At 38.3% G+C, this 16,119-nt stretch overlaps 1 protein-coding gene across 1 annotated transcript in view; it reads left to right on the forward strand.

Moving 5' to 3' along the window:
* FAM227B (family with sequence similarity 227 member B) overlaps nucleotides 1–16,119 on the forward strand; it is a 213,718-nt gene that overhangs the window by 525 nt on the left and 197,074 nt on the right. The window contains exons 2-3 of the mRNA XM_059702029.1: nucleotides 8,299–8,408; nucleotides 13,956–14,000. Of these exons, the coding sequence (XP_059558012.1) occupies nucleotides 8,379–8,408; nucleotides 13,956–14,000 (75 nt within the window). The 5' untranslated portion in view covers nucleotides 8,299–8,378. The remainder of the gene's footprint in view (nucleotides 1–8,298; nucleotides 8,409–13,955; nucleotides 14,001–16,119) is intronic.

Genomic DNA, 16,119 nt, shown 5'->3' on the forward strand with positions numbered 1-16,119 from the left:
GATAGATTCCACGCCCCCCCTCACCCCACCCCCCTTCCAAAGACAATCCAAACCTAAAAAGTGGGTAACAACTGAGAGTTGGAAATACAAGGGCTAGATATTGTGTCCTATGAATTCAGCAAGTGAAATACAGGACAGAACCTTGACCTGGAGGAGTTTGCCATATCAAGTTAAGCATGGGTAGTACCGAAAATGTAATATGACTAACAAATTGTAGGGTTTTCTAAACAGCTCAGAATGGACTGGCCAGTGAAGGCTCCGTGGTTGGACTTGAGTAAGGCCTTTGCTCAAGCGTGACTGCAGTCTCCAGTAGTGTTTGTCAAGGGGACTGTGTGGGACCCGTTGGTGGCGGTCCTGTGTGTAAGCAAGGAAGTCTATTTAGCCAAAACTGCGCTTTTAAAAAATGAAGTAATATAATGTGGAACTATTGGTGCATGGCACTTGGTAAGGTTAAGCATCGCTTTATGGAGTTTTAAATTATTGCCGCAACCTTCGGGGCGGGGCTCAGGATCTGAAGGAGGGGCCGACGCACAAATGAAAATGCTATTCAAGAAATGTGCATTGAGAAGGCATTGGGGGGCCGGGTGGACCCTCTTTTCCTGAAGAGGCACACCGAGGTCTGGCCTCGTCCGGTTTTTGTTCCGTTTTAGATTCACAGCTTGCCCTCAGTAAAGCATGGCAAGCACATAGCAGACAGACAGTCTCAAAGGTCCGTAATGACCAGTAAGGTCCAGTGAACGTTTACTTGGAGGCCATCAGGTCAGGAGGTTGCTTCGGGCCACCGCTAGCTCAACATGAACAGTCGGTGCCTAGTGTCAGCCCTGCTAACGCTCAAGGTCCATCAGCCTCCCGCGTTCCTTGGTGCATACTCATGACAGTACTGGCAAGCGGTGGCTTCCCACAAATTATGTATGTGTATACACACACACACACACACACACAATTTATATAATACACTAGGTCATGTTTATAAAGTCTATTTCTTATTTTGTGTTTTTCTTTAAAAAGTTTGAAAGCCACTGCTTTAGGGGAGAAAGATGAACTTTCTAGGTGAGAGAAGTAGCAATAACGAAACTCTCCAAGCCAAGAATATTCACATCTTTTTTCTTCTGTAACTGCTTTAGTTCAAGTGCACAGATTACAAAACAAATGATATGATTAATTAATTGGAGTTACTATTGCTCTGCAGTAAGTTACTCCAAAATATGTGTCTTAAAACAACCATTTTATTATGTTCATGAATTTTGTGTTCAATAGGGCACAGAAGGACAGCTTTTTCCAATAACTCAGCTGGGAAGACTATGAATGCTAGCAGAGCTCCTATGTGTGGTCTCTCCATGTGGCCTGGGCTTCCTCATAGCATGGCAGCAGTGTAATGAGACTTCCTAGTGTAGGCCCAGTGCTCCAAAGTCAAATGTTGCAATGGACAAGGCAGAAACTACATGTCCTTTTTTTTTTTTATCTAGCCTCAAACAGTAATATGGTGTCACTTCTCTCACATTTTTTTGGTTAGGAATCACAAGGCCTGTCCAGAGTTTAGGAGAAGGGACATAAAAGTTGCTTCTCTAAAGATTGTCAAAGAATTTGTGGTCATATATATTTTTTTAACACCAACATAGTGAATTTACTGCTATCACAGAAAACCCCCAAATTTCAGTGGTTTAATACAATAAACTTTGTCTCACAAGAAATTGATTATGGATGTTTTTAGTCAAATGAAATGTTAGACTTAAGGATACAGGTTTCTGTTTCTTTTTTTAGTGATTCTGCTCTCCCCTAGGACTTGGAGCCCACAGCTTACCTGACAAGAAAGAAAGTTTGGTGAATCACACAAAAAGTTTTAGAGATCAGCCCTAAAAATGCATATATCACTTTTCCCAGATTTCATTGGCCAGAATTTAGTCCCAAGTTTGCTACTATAACTGCAAGGGAGCCTGAGAAATGTAAAGAAACATATATTGTTGAGCATTAACAGTTTGCCACATTCTAGGCCTTTAACCAAAACCCTCTGGTTCCCAACCTCTCCACCCTATTTTCAATTTTATCAAAAGGAAAATTCTTTCAGGTCTTTTAAATATTCTGTTATTTACTCCATATTTCAAAATATGGTTACACTGCAATGTCTTGATTTTTCAATCTCAGACATTATTCATTGACTTTCTCCTATGGACGTCAAAGACAAAGCTCTTTTATCACACCATCCCTAAGTGTTGAAACATTTCTTTTCATCTCCCCCCTCCCCCACTCTTTTATCCCCTCATCTCTCAGTATAGTAATATCACAGTTTTTGTTCAAATCAACATTTGTAAATATCAGTCAACCCTCACCACGTTAACTTTCCATGCAACCTGGTACTTTCCTTTATCTTAATAAATGCCATATTTATACTCGCTCATTTGTAATCTGCCCTCAAATACTCTACCAAAGTGCTAAAACGTCACAATCAAACACATCAGTTAATCTCAAAGATTAATTTTTTATCCTCAAGATAGTCCTAACTCTAGTTCATTCAGTATTAGTTACTTTTACGATCCAATACTGCTCTCCTGTGTTGGATCCCTTGTTTACTTTTTCTTTGTTTAGTCCTTTGTTTTTATGAAACATATCTTCCAGTACCTTCCTGAGAAAAGATGAATGGGAGTATGGTAGACAGCATAATGACCACCCCCAAAGATGTCCACATCCTAATCTCCAGATCCTTATGGCAAAAGGAACCTTGCATATGCAATTAAATTAAGGATCCTGAGATGGGGAAGTTACCCTGAATATCTGGGTGGGCCAAGTATAATCACAAGTGTCCTTATAAGAGAAAGACCAGAGGACAGAGAGAGTAGATGCTGTGTTGCTGGCTTTTCTGGATCTCCAGAGAGGTTCTGCTTAGGATCTCCAGCCAGGTTCTGTAGCCATGTTCCCTCGCTAGGTTCTCCAGCCAGGTTCGGTCACCAGGTTCTAGTCAGGTTCTTTTGCCATATTTCTGTTGGGGTTTTTCTTTTTAATGCCTGCTTTTAAAAAATAAAAAAGGGGGAATTTGCCGGGAGCCGGTCCATCCTTGCTGTTTCAAAGGACCTGGCATATATGGCATACTGTTCTTAATATGTTTACTCACCTTCTTGGCACTATGTGTTTTAACCAAGGACTCCTCTCTGAGAAAGGTGGTTTCCCCAGGTAGGGATTTTCCCCTGAAGTTAGGGAGGGAATAAAACCTCTTAACTAAGTGCCAGGCCGGTAATTAATCACTTTAACTACGAACAATCATGCTTAAGCTACATAATCTTTACTCCCTGGAATGGAGATAAGAAACGCCCTAACCTTTGTAATAGAGATTGATAGGATTGAATCAACTGGTATAAATACAGATGTAACAAGACAGAAAGAGTCAGAACTTAGAAGTCAGAACTTAGAACACAGAACTTAGAAGTCAGAACTCAGAAGACAGAACCTACAGACAGAAGAACTTCGCTGGAGAGAACATGGCAAAAGATCCTGGACTGAACCTGACTACAGAAATATGGCAAGAGAACCTGACTAGAATCTGGTCACCGAACCTGGCTGGAGAACCTAGCGAGGGAACATGGCTACAGAACCTGGCTGGAGATCCTAAGCAGAACCTCTCTGGATATCCAGACCAGAACTTGGCTGGAGATCCTGGCTAGAGATCCTGGCTAGGCTGCTGATCAACTGAACGCTGTCTCCGTGTCATTCCTTCTTCGCCGAATCCGTCCACACCTTTGGGGACCCCTGGACCTGCTGGGGTTGGACCCCGGCATATGGCGCCCAAACAGGGACCCCTAGGTAAGCCCCACTCTCGGGATGGATAGGATTCCACCATAGGAAGAGGGTGGATAGTCTTCGCCGACTCTTTCCACACCTTTGGGAACCCCTGGAACAGGATTCCCCTAGGTAAGCACCCCCCCCATTGAGAACCCCACACTCGGGACGGATAGGACTCCACCAGGGTACTGCAGACCCCCCTACAGAGGATAAGTAGGGTAAGAAGGTGGATAGTACAGAACTTAGATTGAGAAGATGTGCCATACTGAGTCCAAAGAAAGAAGACTCTGTATTGATCTTTAGATTAAGAAGATGTGCCATACTGAGTCTAAAGAAATAAGACTCCGTATTGATCTTTTAACACATATGCTTGCTAGCAGAGGAATTAAGGTTACTCCCAGCCAGACAGAACGTTTTATACAAGAAGTATGTCCATGCTTTTCTGAGGAAGGAAAGGTAAATGTAAAGGCATGGGAGGAGGTAGGCCCAAGGAGCCTTATCCTTAACCCCACTGCAGCCTTTCCACCCCGGGAAAGTGCAGGATTGGCAAGCTCTCCCTGGGGTGGTAGATCAGGACTCAGGTAATAGCAGAAAGCGCCAATCCTACTCTTAAAATGGATACAAGAAAGCATTTCGGGTTTTTCTGGCTGGAGATCTCAGACAGAACCTGGCTGGAGAACCTAGCGAGGAAACATGGACACAGAACCTGGCTGGAGATCCAGACCAGAACTTCGCTGGAGATCCAGACCAGTACTTGGCTGGAGATCCTGGCTAGAGATCCTGGCTAGGCTGCTGATCAACTGAACGCTATCTCCGTGTCATTCCTTCATCGCCAACTCCGTCCACACCTTTGGGGACCCCTGGACCCGCTGGGGTTGGACCCCAGCAGGCTTTGAGGTTGGAAGAAGGAGCTAAGGAATAAAGAAATGCAGGTGACTCCTAGAAACTAGAAAAGGCAAGGAAACAGATTCTCCCTTACTGCCTCCAGAAGGAGCATAGCCCTGCAGACCCGTTTCAGAACTCCGATTTCCAGAACTGTGAGATAATAAACCTATGCTGTTTTAAGTGTCTAAGTTTGTGCTCCTTTGTTATAGCAGCAATATGAAACTGATACAGGGAGAGATGGTGATTTTTTTTTTTTTTACTACTTTTCAGATCTGAAAAATGTCACACACTTGATAGTCTGCCTATATTTAAATTTCTAGGTTGAAATCATTTTGCTGGAATAATCCTCTAAATTCTTATCTTTTGTCCTGTAATTCTTTTCTTTAACTTTTAATTCTATTCCCAGATTTCTTCAGTTCCACCCTCCCACCCCCCCACACACACACACATTTTTGTTTAATATTTAATTAATACCATTGTATCTGTACTTTTTAAAAATTTTCTTTTTCTTTATAATATGCTATTTTGGTTTCAGGGATGTATTACCTTGTATCTTTCTAAGAATCTTAAAGACATTTTAAAGGTTTTCATGTTCATGTATTCCTATTATCTTTATCCTCTCAGATTTTATTTTCAGTTATTTGTTTTGATTTCTATGTTTTTGTTTTTATCTTTTTAAAATTTTTATAGTTATTCCTTAAGTATTCTTCATATTGAAGAATGAGAATTAAATGGTGATAGAAAGCTCAGTGTGCCTGAACAGTGGTTGTCAAATAAATAGCTTCATAATAGGATCAGATTTTACATTGGAATATTCTCAAGTATCTATAGAATAAAGGCACTAATGAAGATAAGAGCAGAAATCAATAAAATTAAAAACAGATGTCCACTGGAGAAAAGCAACAAGGCCAAAATTCCTTCTTTGAAAAGATTAATAAAATTGTTAAGTCCTTGGGGGGACTGACCAAGAAAAGAAAGAGAAAACTCAAAGTACAAATATTAGGAATCAAAAAGGAAACATCCTGCAGATAGTAAAAACAATAAGAGGATAATAAGAACAAATACTTATGTCAAACTATTTGATATTTCTTTTTATTTTCCTTGAAAAACTCAATTTACTGAAACTGATATAAGTGGAAATAGCCTTCTTGATTGATCCTATATTAATTTTGAGAAATTTTATCTGTATTTGTCTGCTCTAGCTACCATAATAGAATACCATGGACTGGGTATTAATAGAGATAACTTAAATAACAGAAATTTATTTTCTCATAGTTGTGGAGTGGAGGCCAGAAATCCAAGATCAAAGTGCCATCAGGGTTGGTTTCTGGGGAAATCTCTCTTCCCGGCTTGTAGATGGCTGTCTTCTCACTGTGTTCTCACATGGCCTTTGTGCATTTAGGGAGAGAAATATCTCTCTGACATCTTTTCCTCCTCTTATACGGACACCTCTATAGGATTAGGGTTCCATCCTTATGACCTCATTTAACCTTGATATCTTCCCCAGAGGCAACATAGTCAAATATACTCACATTGGGGGCTAGGGTTTCCACATAGGAATTGGGTTGGGGAGGAACACAATCCTCTTCCTATATCAATGATGGCGAACCTTTTGAGCTCGGCATGTCAGCACTTTGAAAAACCCTAACTTAACTCTGGTGCCGTGTCACATATAGAAATTTTTTGATATTTGCAACCATAGTAAAACAAAGACTTATATTTTTGATATTTATTTTATATTTTTAAATGTCATTTAACAAAGAAAAATCAACCGAAAAAATGAGTTCGCGTGTCACCTCTGACACGAGTGTCATAGGTTTGCCATCACTGTCCTATATAATAAAAGGCTAATATGCAAATTATCCCCAGGGACAGGAGTACTACCAACCGGGACTTAGACGTGCGCTGACCACCAGGGGGCAGGGCGAGTGGGTGAGTGGGCAGCTCCAAGCCAAGATGGATGTGAGCAGGGGCCCCTATCACCCCACCAGTTGCCCCACAGATTGGTGAGGCCTAGGCCTAGGGACCCTATCTGTGCACAAATTTTGTGCACTAGGCCTCTAGTTAATACTATAACGGTATCTCAATTTAAAACTCCTCCCTAACTTCAGATTTAGGTAGCATCACCAGCAAGGTCTATCAAACATTTAAAGGAGAAATAGAATTGATCTTTCAGATTTCCAAATTCTTTCAGAGAATAGAAAAAAAACATTACCCAACTCTTTTTTATTTTTATTTTTTTTAGGCCAGAATAATCTTAATTCCAAATCTGAACAAGGACATTATAGTAGAGAAAATTTCAGGTCAATATTTCTCATGAACAATTTGGTATAGCTTCATAATGAATGTTTCCTATTCCACTACTTTAAAAGATTGTGTATTCTGCAGTTGTATGTTCTATATTTTCTATAAATGTCAATTAGGTTAAGTTGCTTGATAATGTTCAAATTACCTCCTTTCTGATTTATGTATGTACCTATTTATCAATTACTCAGAGAGATGTGTTAAGAACTCCAAAAATAATTGTGGTTTTGACAATATTTCTCATTTGATCAATTTTTGCTACATTTATTTTGAAGCTCTTTTATTAGGTGCAAACACATTTAGCACTGATATGTTAGCACTGATATGTCTTCTGAATGAATTGGCCTTTTATCAATATGAAGTAAGCTTAATTAGGTATGGTAATACAGTGGGGCCTTGACTTATGAGTTTAATTCATTCCGAGACCGAGCTCGTTAAGGAGCTCATTAACTCAAATTACTCTATCAACTCAATGAAAAAAATCGGCCGAGAGACAGCTGGTATCTCAAAACACTCGTTAGTCGGGACACTCGTAAGTCAAGGCCCCACTGTATTCCTATCTTGAAGTCTACTTTTTCTGATATTAATATAGACACACCAGTTTTCTTATGATTAATATTCCAAATTTTTCAGTAGTTTCTTTTTAAAATTTCAGTTTCTCTTGAAATACACCATTATTTTCATGAACTATATTATAATCCAATATATATATTGTAAAACCTTTAACATATTTATAATAGTTGTTTTAAAATCCTTATCTGCTAATTACAATAATTGTATTCGCAGTGAATTGGTTTGTATTAACTGTTTTCTCTTGATTATGGGTCCCATTTTCCTACTTCTTATATGTCTTTTAATTGTTTTATTGTGTATTGGACATTATGTGGAAAAAATGTGGAGACTGAAGTTTAATTTAGTTCTAAGAGAGCACAAGCCTTTTTCTTACCTTGGCATTTAGAGTGAGAGGCTGTTCCTTTGAAATTTTTCTATACTTGTATTAAGCTTTAATGTTGGCTGCAGCTTTCATTAGATTGAGTTCACCTGTGATTAACCCACCTCCACCATCTCTCTTCAAAGCCACCTCTTATATCTTGTCAGTATTTCATTGGAACGGGTTTGGACTGAAGTTTTAAATATTTTTGGTTCACCTTTGGAGTCAACTCTGTCAGGGCCTTGGAACCCAAGCATTATAAGAATGCATTGGCCCATGTAAATGCTCTAACTTCCCAGCCCTCCTCCATGGTTGCTGATTTTTTTTTTTAACAAGATTTGGAAGTGAGGTGTGGGGTAATTTTTTTTTTTTTTTTTTTTTTTTTTTTGCATTTGGGTGTCTTTCAGACTCCTGTTTGTTCGCCAAGCTCACACTGACGCCTAAGGCCCAGCCTGACTTCTCTTCATCTCTGCAAAATTACTGAATCATGGCAAGCCAACACAAAGCTTACTTCTGGGTAAGGAAGCTGCAACAGCCTCATGCTCACTTATAAAGCGCATATTTCTCTCTGAATTTCAGGTCATTAAGGCTTCCAGGTAAGGCAGCTTTATGGGTTTTCACCTGTGCAGTTGCACAGGGCCTCATGATTAGGCAGCCCTACACTTGGTTTAATTATGTAATTGTTCCTGCTCACTGGCATCCTGCACTCTTCCCTAACCCCATAGAAAGGTAAGTTTTTTATTTGGTCCAGGTTTTTCTTGTTGTTAGCATGGAAGCATAAGGTGTTTTGCATTCTCCTAGAGCCTTACTTCCTTTTAACTAAGAACTTTGGGATTTTATATTAAAATTAGCTGGAACTTTCCTACACAAGTTTCACTTTCTTAATTCATTTTCTAGTTCCCTTTCATTGAGATGTGGATATTATTATAGTGCTTTGTACCAGAAGTGATTTTTACTAGACAGACATTGCAAGAAAAAAGTCAAAATTTAATTGGTTTTAATTTGGCTCCTTTATTTTCTGTGCATTTTAAAATGTACACAAAGCTTTTTTCTAGCCAAACTGCTATAATAACTATCCCTGAACATATATCATGGACATTTTTTTCTCTACGCACATTGTGCTACTTCTCTCTTACAGTGGGGCCTTGACTTAGGAGTGTCCCGACTAATGAGTTTTTCGAGATACGAGCCATCTCTTGGCCGATTTTTTGCTTTGAGTTGTGAGCTAAAATTCGGGTTACGAGCCAGCTTCAGATACCCCACCGCTAGTTGGCGCAGCGAATGTCACAGTGAACGCCTCAACATCAGCCCAGCATCACGTGTCCCACTCCTTCACTTTAAGCGGTTAGCTCTTGGTTGAAGCATCAGTGTTGTGCTCGCATTTGTGCTTGCAGTTATTTTGCAAAACATCGTTTTTCCAACCACGGATCTGAAGAAAGTAAGTGCGAAGGACAGTGCTGAGAAGAAGAAGCGGATGATGTGCATTGAATTAAAGAAAGAAATTATCGAAAAACATGACCAAGGTGTGCGTGTAAGCGACTTGGCGAAGCGGTACGAGCGCAGCACGTCTACGATCTGCACCACACTGAAGCAGAAGTCCATACAGGCTGCAACTCCAGCCAAGGGCGTTAAAATAATGTCTAAACAGCGGACATCCATCCATGAAAATATGGAGAAGCTGCTAATGGTGTGGTTAACGGAGAAGCAGCTCGCAGGAGATACCGTGACGAAGGCTATAATCTGCGAGAAGGCAAGAGCTATTTACGCTGATTTGCTGCTGCAGACCCCAGGCCAGCCGTGGGCAAATTGCGGCCCGCGGGCCGGATCCAGCCCGTTTGAAATGAATAAAACTAAAAAAAAGAACACCGTACCCTTTTATGTAATGATGTTTACTTTGAATTTATATTAGTTCACACAAACACTCCATCCATGCTTTTGTTCCGGCCCTCTGGTCCAGTTTAAGAACCCACTGTGGCCCTCGAGTCAAAAAGTTTGCCCACCCCTGCCCCAGGCACTTCAATGGACGAGGCATAGGGTGAGCCCTTTAAAGCCAGTCGGGGCTGGTTCGAAAATTTTAAAAAGAGGACTGGCATTCACTCCGTTGTCAGACATGGTGAGGCAGCGAGCGTGGATATAAAGGAAGGTGACATCAAGGAGCTCATCAAAGAGCACTCCGAGGAACTGACAACGCAGGAGCTAAAGGAGCTACAGATGCAGCAGCACAGGGAGGTTTTGCAGGAAATAGATGACACGGAGGAGGAGGAGAAGGAGGAGGAGGAGGAGGAGGAGGAGGAGGAGGAGGAAGAGATGGTTATCTTTATAAGTGAGATAAAGGAAATGTTGGGAATGTGGGAGAAACTTTCAGACTTTATTCAAAAGAAACACCCAGAAAAAATTGCAACTGGGCGTGCGATGGAGCTATATAATGACACTTGCCTGACTCATTTCAGAAATATTCTGAAAGGGAGGATGGAACAGATCTCATTGGACAGGTTTTTATTGAAAACTCCTGTAGATGAAAGTGATGAAAGCGTGGCAAAAAGAGCAAAAATCAGCAAATAAGATTCAGTTATTCAGTTCAGCCTTTCTCCTCCAACTCCATCAGCATCTTTAAGTCGTTTGATCTCCAAGGTAAATGCTGTACATTAAACTTAATAAAACAAGTTTATTGCACTACATTCTATTGTTCAGTATTGTGTTTTTATACAATATTCGTTATTTTTAAATACATTTTTCTTATTTAAAAACATTTAACAAAACAATTGCGGTGTTTTTTGGGTGTCCGGAATGGATTAATGGCATTTCAATTCATTGTAATGGTGAAAAATGATTTGACATATGAGTAATTTGAGTTACGAGCTCCGTCATGGAACGAATTAAACTCGTAAGTCAAGGCCCCACTGTATTTTCTACCTTTCTCAATCTGACTAGGCCTAGAGTCTCATGCTTTCCATAAAATTTCCCTGACAGCTCTATGCATCTTTGTATCTGAACACTTTTTTTCTTGTGATTGTTACACATATCCTTTATTTTTTCATTACTATATTATCTGTTAATATATTTACTTATGTTCATCATCTATTTTAAGTAATATTAGGAGAATGAAATATTATCTTCAACCTCAAATGTATAGTTATTTTTATAGAACATGGCCTTGTAATTTTGTAATCTTGATCATTTTACCTACTGATAAGAAATATGGGTGTGAGTAAATTACAATGTAATGCAATCTTTTCAGACAATCATCATCAGACCATTAGGGTATTAAATAGGATATTCTGAATTTCTCTTATTTTGGTCTTCTCACTAGTTTTTTTTTTCTTTTCTTATTTAAAAAAATATATAAATACCTACATATTTCTCTGACATTCATCTACTCATTTATTAATTAATTAATTAACACTGAAAGTACTTATTATGCATTGGCCATAGGCCAGCCTCTGTATGAAATTTTGACAATTCTGCAGTGATTACACCATAGTTTCTATCCTTGTAAAGATACAAATCTGCTGTCTGTTACCATAGCATGGTTCTCAATCTTCTGGCCCTTTAAATACAGTTCCTCATGTTGTGACCCAACCATAAAATTATTTTTGTTGCTACTTCATAACTGTAATGTTGCTACTGTTATGAATCGTAATGTAAATATCTGATATGCAGGATGGTCTTAGGCGACCCCTGTGAAAGGGTCATTCAACTGCCAAAGGGGTTGCGACCCACAGGTTGGAATAGAGAATATTTTTGGGGACCAAATTAGTCTTCCTAGAAAAAATGACTTTCTTCTCAATTAATATTTGACAAAGGAGGCAAGAACATACAATGGAGCCAAGATAGTCTCTTCAATAAATGGTGTTGGGAAAATTGGACAGATATATGCAAGAAAATGAAACTAGACCACCAACTTACACCATACACAAAAATAAACTCAAAATGGATAAAGGACTTAAATGTACGACAGGAAACCATAAAAATTCTAGAACAATCCAAAGGCAACAAAATCTCAGACATATGCCGAAGCAATTTCTTCACTGATACAGCTCCTAGGGCACTTGAAACTAAAGAGAAAATGAACAAATGGGACTACATCAAAATAAAAAGCTTCTGCACAGCAAAAGAAACCATCAACAAAACAACGAGAAAACCCACTGTGTGGGAAAACATATTTGCCAATGTCATATCTGATAAGGGCCTAATCTCCAAAATTTATAGGGAACTCATACAACTTAACAAAAGGAAGTTAAACAATCCAATCAAAAAATGGGCAAAGGGCCGAAACCAGTTTGGCTCAGTGGATAGAGCGTCGGCCTGCGGACTGAAAGGTCCCAGGTTCGATTCCGGTCAAGGGCATGTACCTGGGTTGCGGGCATATCCCCAGTAGGAGATGTGCAGGAGGCAGCTGATCGATGTTTCTCTCTCATCGATGTTTCTAACTCTCTATCTCTCTCCCTTCCTCTCTGTAAAAAATCAATAAAATATATTTAAAAAAAAAATGGGCAAAGGACCTAAATAGACTCCTTTCAAAAGAGGACATTCAGAAAGCCAAGAGACATATGAAAACATGCTCAAAGTCACTAATCATCCGAGAGATGCAAATCAAAACAGCAATGAGGTACCATCTCACACCTGTCAGACTGGCTATCATCAACAAATCAACAAACGACAAGTGCTGGAGAGGATGTGGAGAAAAAGGAACACTTGTGCACTGCTGGTGGGAATGCAGACTGGTGCAGCCATTATGGAAGACACTATGGAGTTTCCTCAAAAAACTGAAAATGGAACTCCCATTTGACCCTGTGATCCCACTTCTAGGAATATATCCCAAGAAACCAGAAACACCAATCAGAAAGGATATATGCACCCCTATGTTCATAGCAGCACAATTCACCATAGCTAAGATCTGGAAACAGCCTAAGTGCCCATCAGTAGATGAATGGATTAGAAAACTGTGGTACATCTACATGATGGAATACTATACTGCTGTAAAAAGGAAGGAACTCTTACCATTTGCAACGGCATGGATGGAACTGGAGAACATTATGCTAAGTGAAATAAGCCAGTCAATGAAGGAAATATACCACATGATCTCACTCATTCATGGATAATAGAGACCATTATAAACTTATGAACAATAATAGATACAGAGGCAGAGCTGCCTCAAACAGATTGTCAAACTGCAGCGGGAAGGCCGGGGAGGGTTGGGGGGCAGGAGGGAGGGGGGTAAGAGATCAACCAAAGGACTTGTATGCATGCATATAAGCATAACCAATGGACATAAGACTCTGGGGGATAGGGGAGGCTAGGCGACTGTCAAGGGCGGGGGGGAAAAAGAACACATGTAATACCCTTTGTAATACTTTAAGCAATAAAAAAAAAATAAAAAAAAAAATCCTGGCATGAGGCCTAAAAAAAAAAAAGAAAGAAAAAATGACTTTCAATTTGATATTTGATATAAAAGTTAAATAGGCCAAGAATGGGTTGGAGGAAGAGGGTTCAGGACAGGGAGCCTTCTAAGCAGCAGGAAGAATGTGTACACAGTCTCTAAGGCAAGGAAGAGTAATATGTATTCTCAATTAAAATTAATTTGTCTAATGAAAGGATACATTTTTAACTTACAAAGAAACTGCTAATAAAAATAGGGTCATTACTTATTACACTAAAACATCCAAATATTTATAGTATTTTCACCATGTCACTAGTGTGGCTTTTTAAATACTTCATTTTCAAGAGGAGCATGTTATTACATTTTTGGCTCTGGATTTGTTGTAGACACCATCCCAGAGAGCCCAAAATATCCTGTAATTCTTGTAGGAATTTGAAATGAGGACATTCAGGAGGATTCATGTGGAGCTTTTTCTGTAGGAGTGGGGTATCAGAATTTGGGTTGGAGGCACAGAATTTAAACACTGATCTCTGTCACTTTTCAAAGTGCAGGGACTTTACAAAGTATTTTACAATATCTTACGGCTCTGAAAATTATGATAAGTTCAGTGTTTTTATTTATTAAAATAATGTATAAGATTATGAACAATCTGAATTTATGTTAATATTGATTTTTCTTTATTAGGAACCTCCAAAGAACATTGAAGAATTCTTAAGGTTCCACAAGTTGGTGAGTAGAGCATCCCGTTTTATGTGCCGGTACATCTTTTAAAATATCAGTTCTGGAGATGGAAAAAGCCTAGGAAAAAACTTTAATAATAGAAATTCGTATGGGTTCCATTTTCTTTTTGTTCTTTATTGAATTTTTGGTTAATAATTGGTTAATAATTGGTGACATTGGTAAATAAAATTATATGTTTCAGGTGTACAGTTCTATAATACATCATCTGTACATTGTATTCTGTGTACACCACCCAAAGCCAAATCTCCTTCCATGACCATTTATTGCCCATTTACTCTTTCTACCTCCTCCCCATTCTCCTTTCCCTCTGATAATTACCATAATGTTGTCTGTGTGTATGAGGTTTCTTGGTTTGTTTGTTTAATCCCTTCACCTTTTTAACCCAGCCCTCCAACCCCCTTCCCTCTAATAGCTGTCAATCTGTTTTCTATTTCTATGAGTCTGTTTCTATTTTGTTTGTTCATTAGATTTTACATATAAGTGGTATCATGTGATATTTGTCTTTCTCTGACTGGCTTATTTTATTTAGCATGATTCTCTTCAGGTCCATCCATGCTGTTGCAGAAGGTAAGATTTTCTTCTTTTTTCTGGCTGAGTAGTATTCCATTGTGTAAATGTACCACAGCTTATCTATGCACTCATCTACTAATGGGCTCTTGTGCTGCTTCTAAATCTTGGCTATTGTAAATAACACTGCAATGAATATGGAAAATACATTTTAATGTAAGAAATTTTTATAAATATTTACCTTCTTTCAGTAAGCTCTATCTCATAGCTTTTCCCTCTTGTCAATATTCTATTCTCTTTTCCACTTTTAAAAATTCCAGTCCAATGTCCTATCAGAAGAATTATATAGACATTTCTCTATTATTTTGCTAATATAAGATTTTTGTCTTATATATTTACACCTTAAAGAATATCTGACAGTTTTGCTTACTTACATCATTTACATTCACCACAGCTGAGACAGGTATTGCAGTGGTGTTACATCAGTGTTCTTTGATGTTGAATCAGGGTAAAATATTTAAAATGTGTTTTTATGTTGAAAGCTCCAGTTTCCATTATGTGTAACTATTGATTTCTGGAGTTATTTGGATTGTATGGGTTTTCTCTTGGGTTCATGCAGTTGTGAATCTGAAGGTCAGGTTTTTTTTTGTGTTGAGGAGTGTCAAAGGCTAGGAAAATGATGTTAATGAGGAAAGCAAAGATGCTTTTTTAATGAGGTGTGTACATATTTTGAGTAGATTAGACTTTAATTTGCACTTATTTATGCTTAAATGTAAACAGAATTTGCTGTGACTAAACTGTTAACGAGTTTCAAAAATATCTATTTTCTGTTCTTATATTTGTTTAAATAAGTGTTGTTTTCTTAATGTTTTAAAAAAGGATTGAATTCCCTTTAGGAGTGAAATGAAAATGTTCTTAGTTTACAAAAGTTTGTTTCAATCACTGTGGCAAAGCAGAAATTTTGAAATACTCTTAGGGCAAGCTTCTTGCAGCTATTTTAATTTAAATAATGATGGAAATGTGCTGTGGCTTAATCACAATGCTCTGGGTCTTTTTTAATGTTAAGGGAAAGGGGTTACAGTTAAAATTAAGCCAAACTCAGCAAATAATTATGGAGACATTTGGACAATACCATCATGCATGTTTGAGAACCTATGATTTGAAGTGAAAATGTATAGTCACTCTGTTCAAATTAAGAATAATACTAATCAAATCAAGATCACAGGTTTATGCCTTTCACCAAAGATAGAATAAAATAAAACTTAAAGCACCATCCTTTTTGCAAAGGACAACATCTATATTGATGGCCTTCCTTTTTTATCAGCTAACATTTGATAAAACAACATATCCAGTTGTACCATTTTGTCTTTTATGGGTGTATCTGTACATTTTTTCTTATTGTCTAGATTTCCCAACCAAATACTTAGTTGTTTTTTTAAGGTTGGGCTATGTCTGTGCATTGCCAAACTATTGGATATTTGAATACATCTAGGAATAAAATGACTATATATTTAATTTTTTGTTTGCTAGACAAAACTTCTACCTCATAGATATTAGTAAAAAACTAATAAATCCTTCAAATTTATTTAAAACACATTTT

Source organism: Myotis daubentonii, chromosome 1 (genome assembly GCF_963259705.1).
Source record: "Myotis daubentonii chromosome 1, mMyoDau2.1, whole genome shotgun sequence".
NCBI classification, from domain to species: Eukaryota; Metazoa; Chordata; class Mammalia; order Chiroptera; family Vespertilionidae; genus Myotis; species Myotis daubentonii.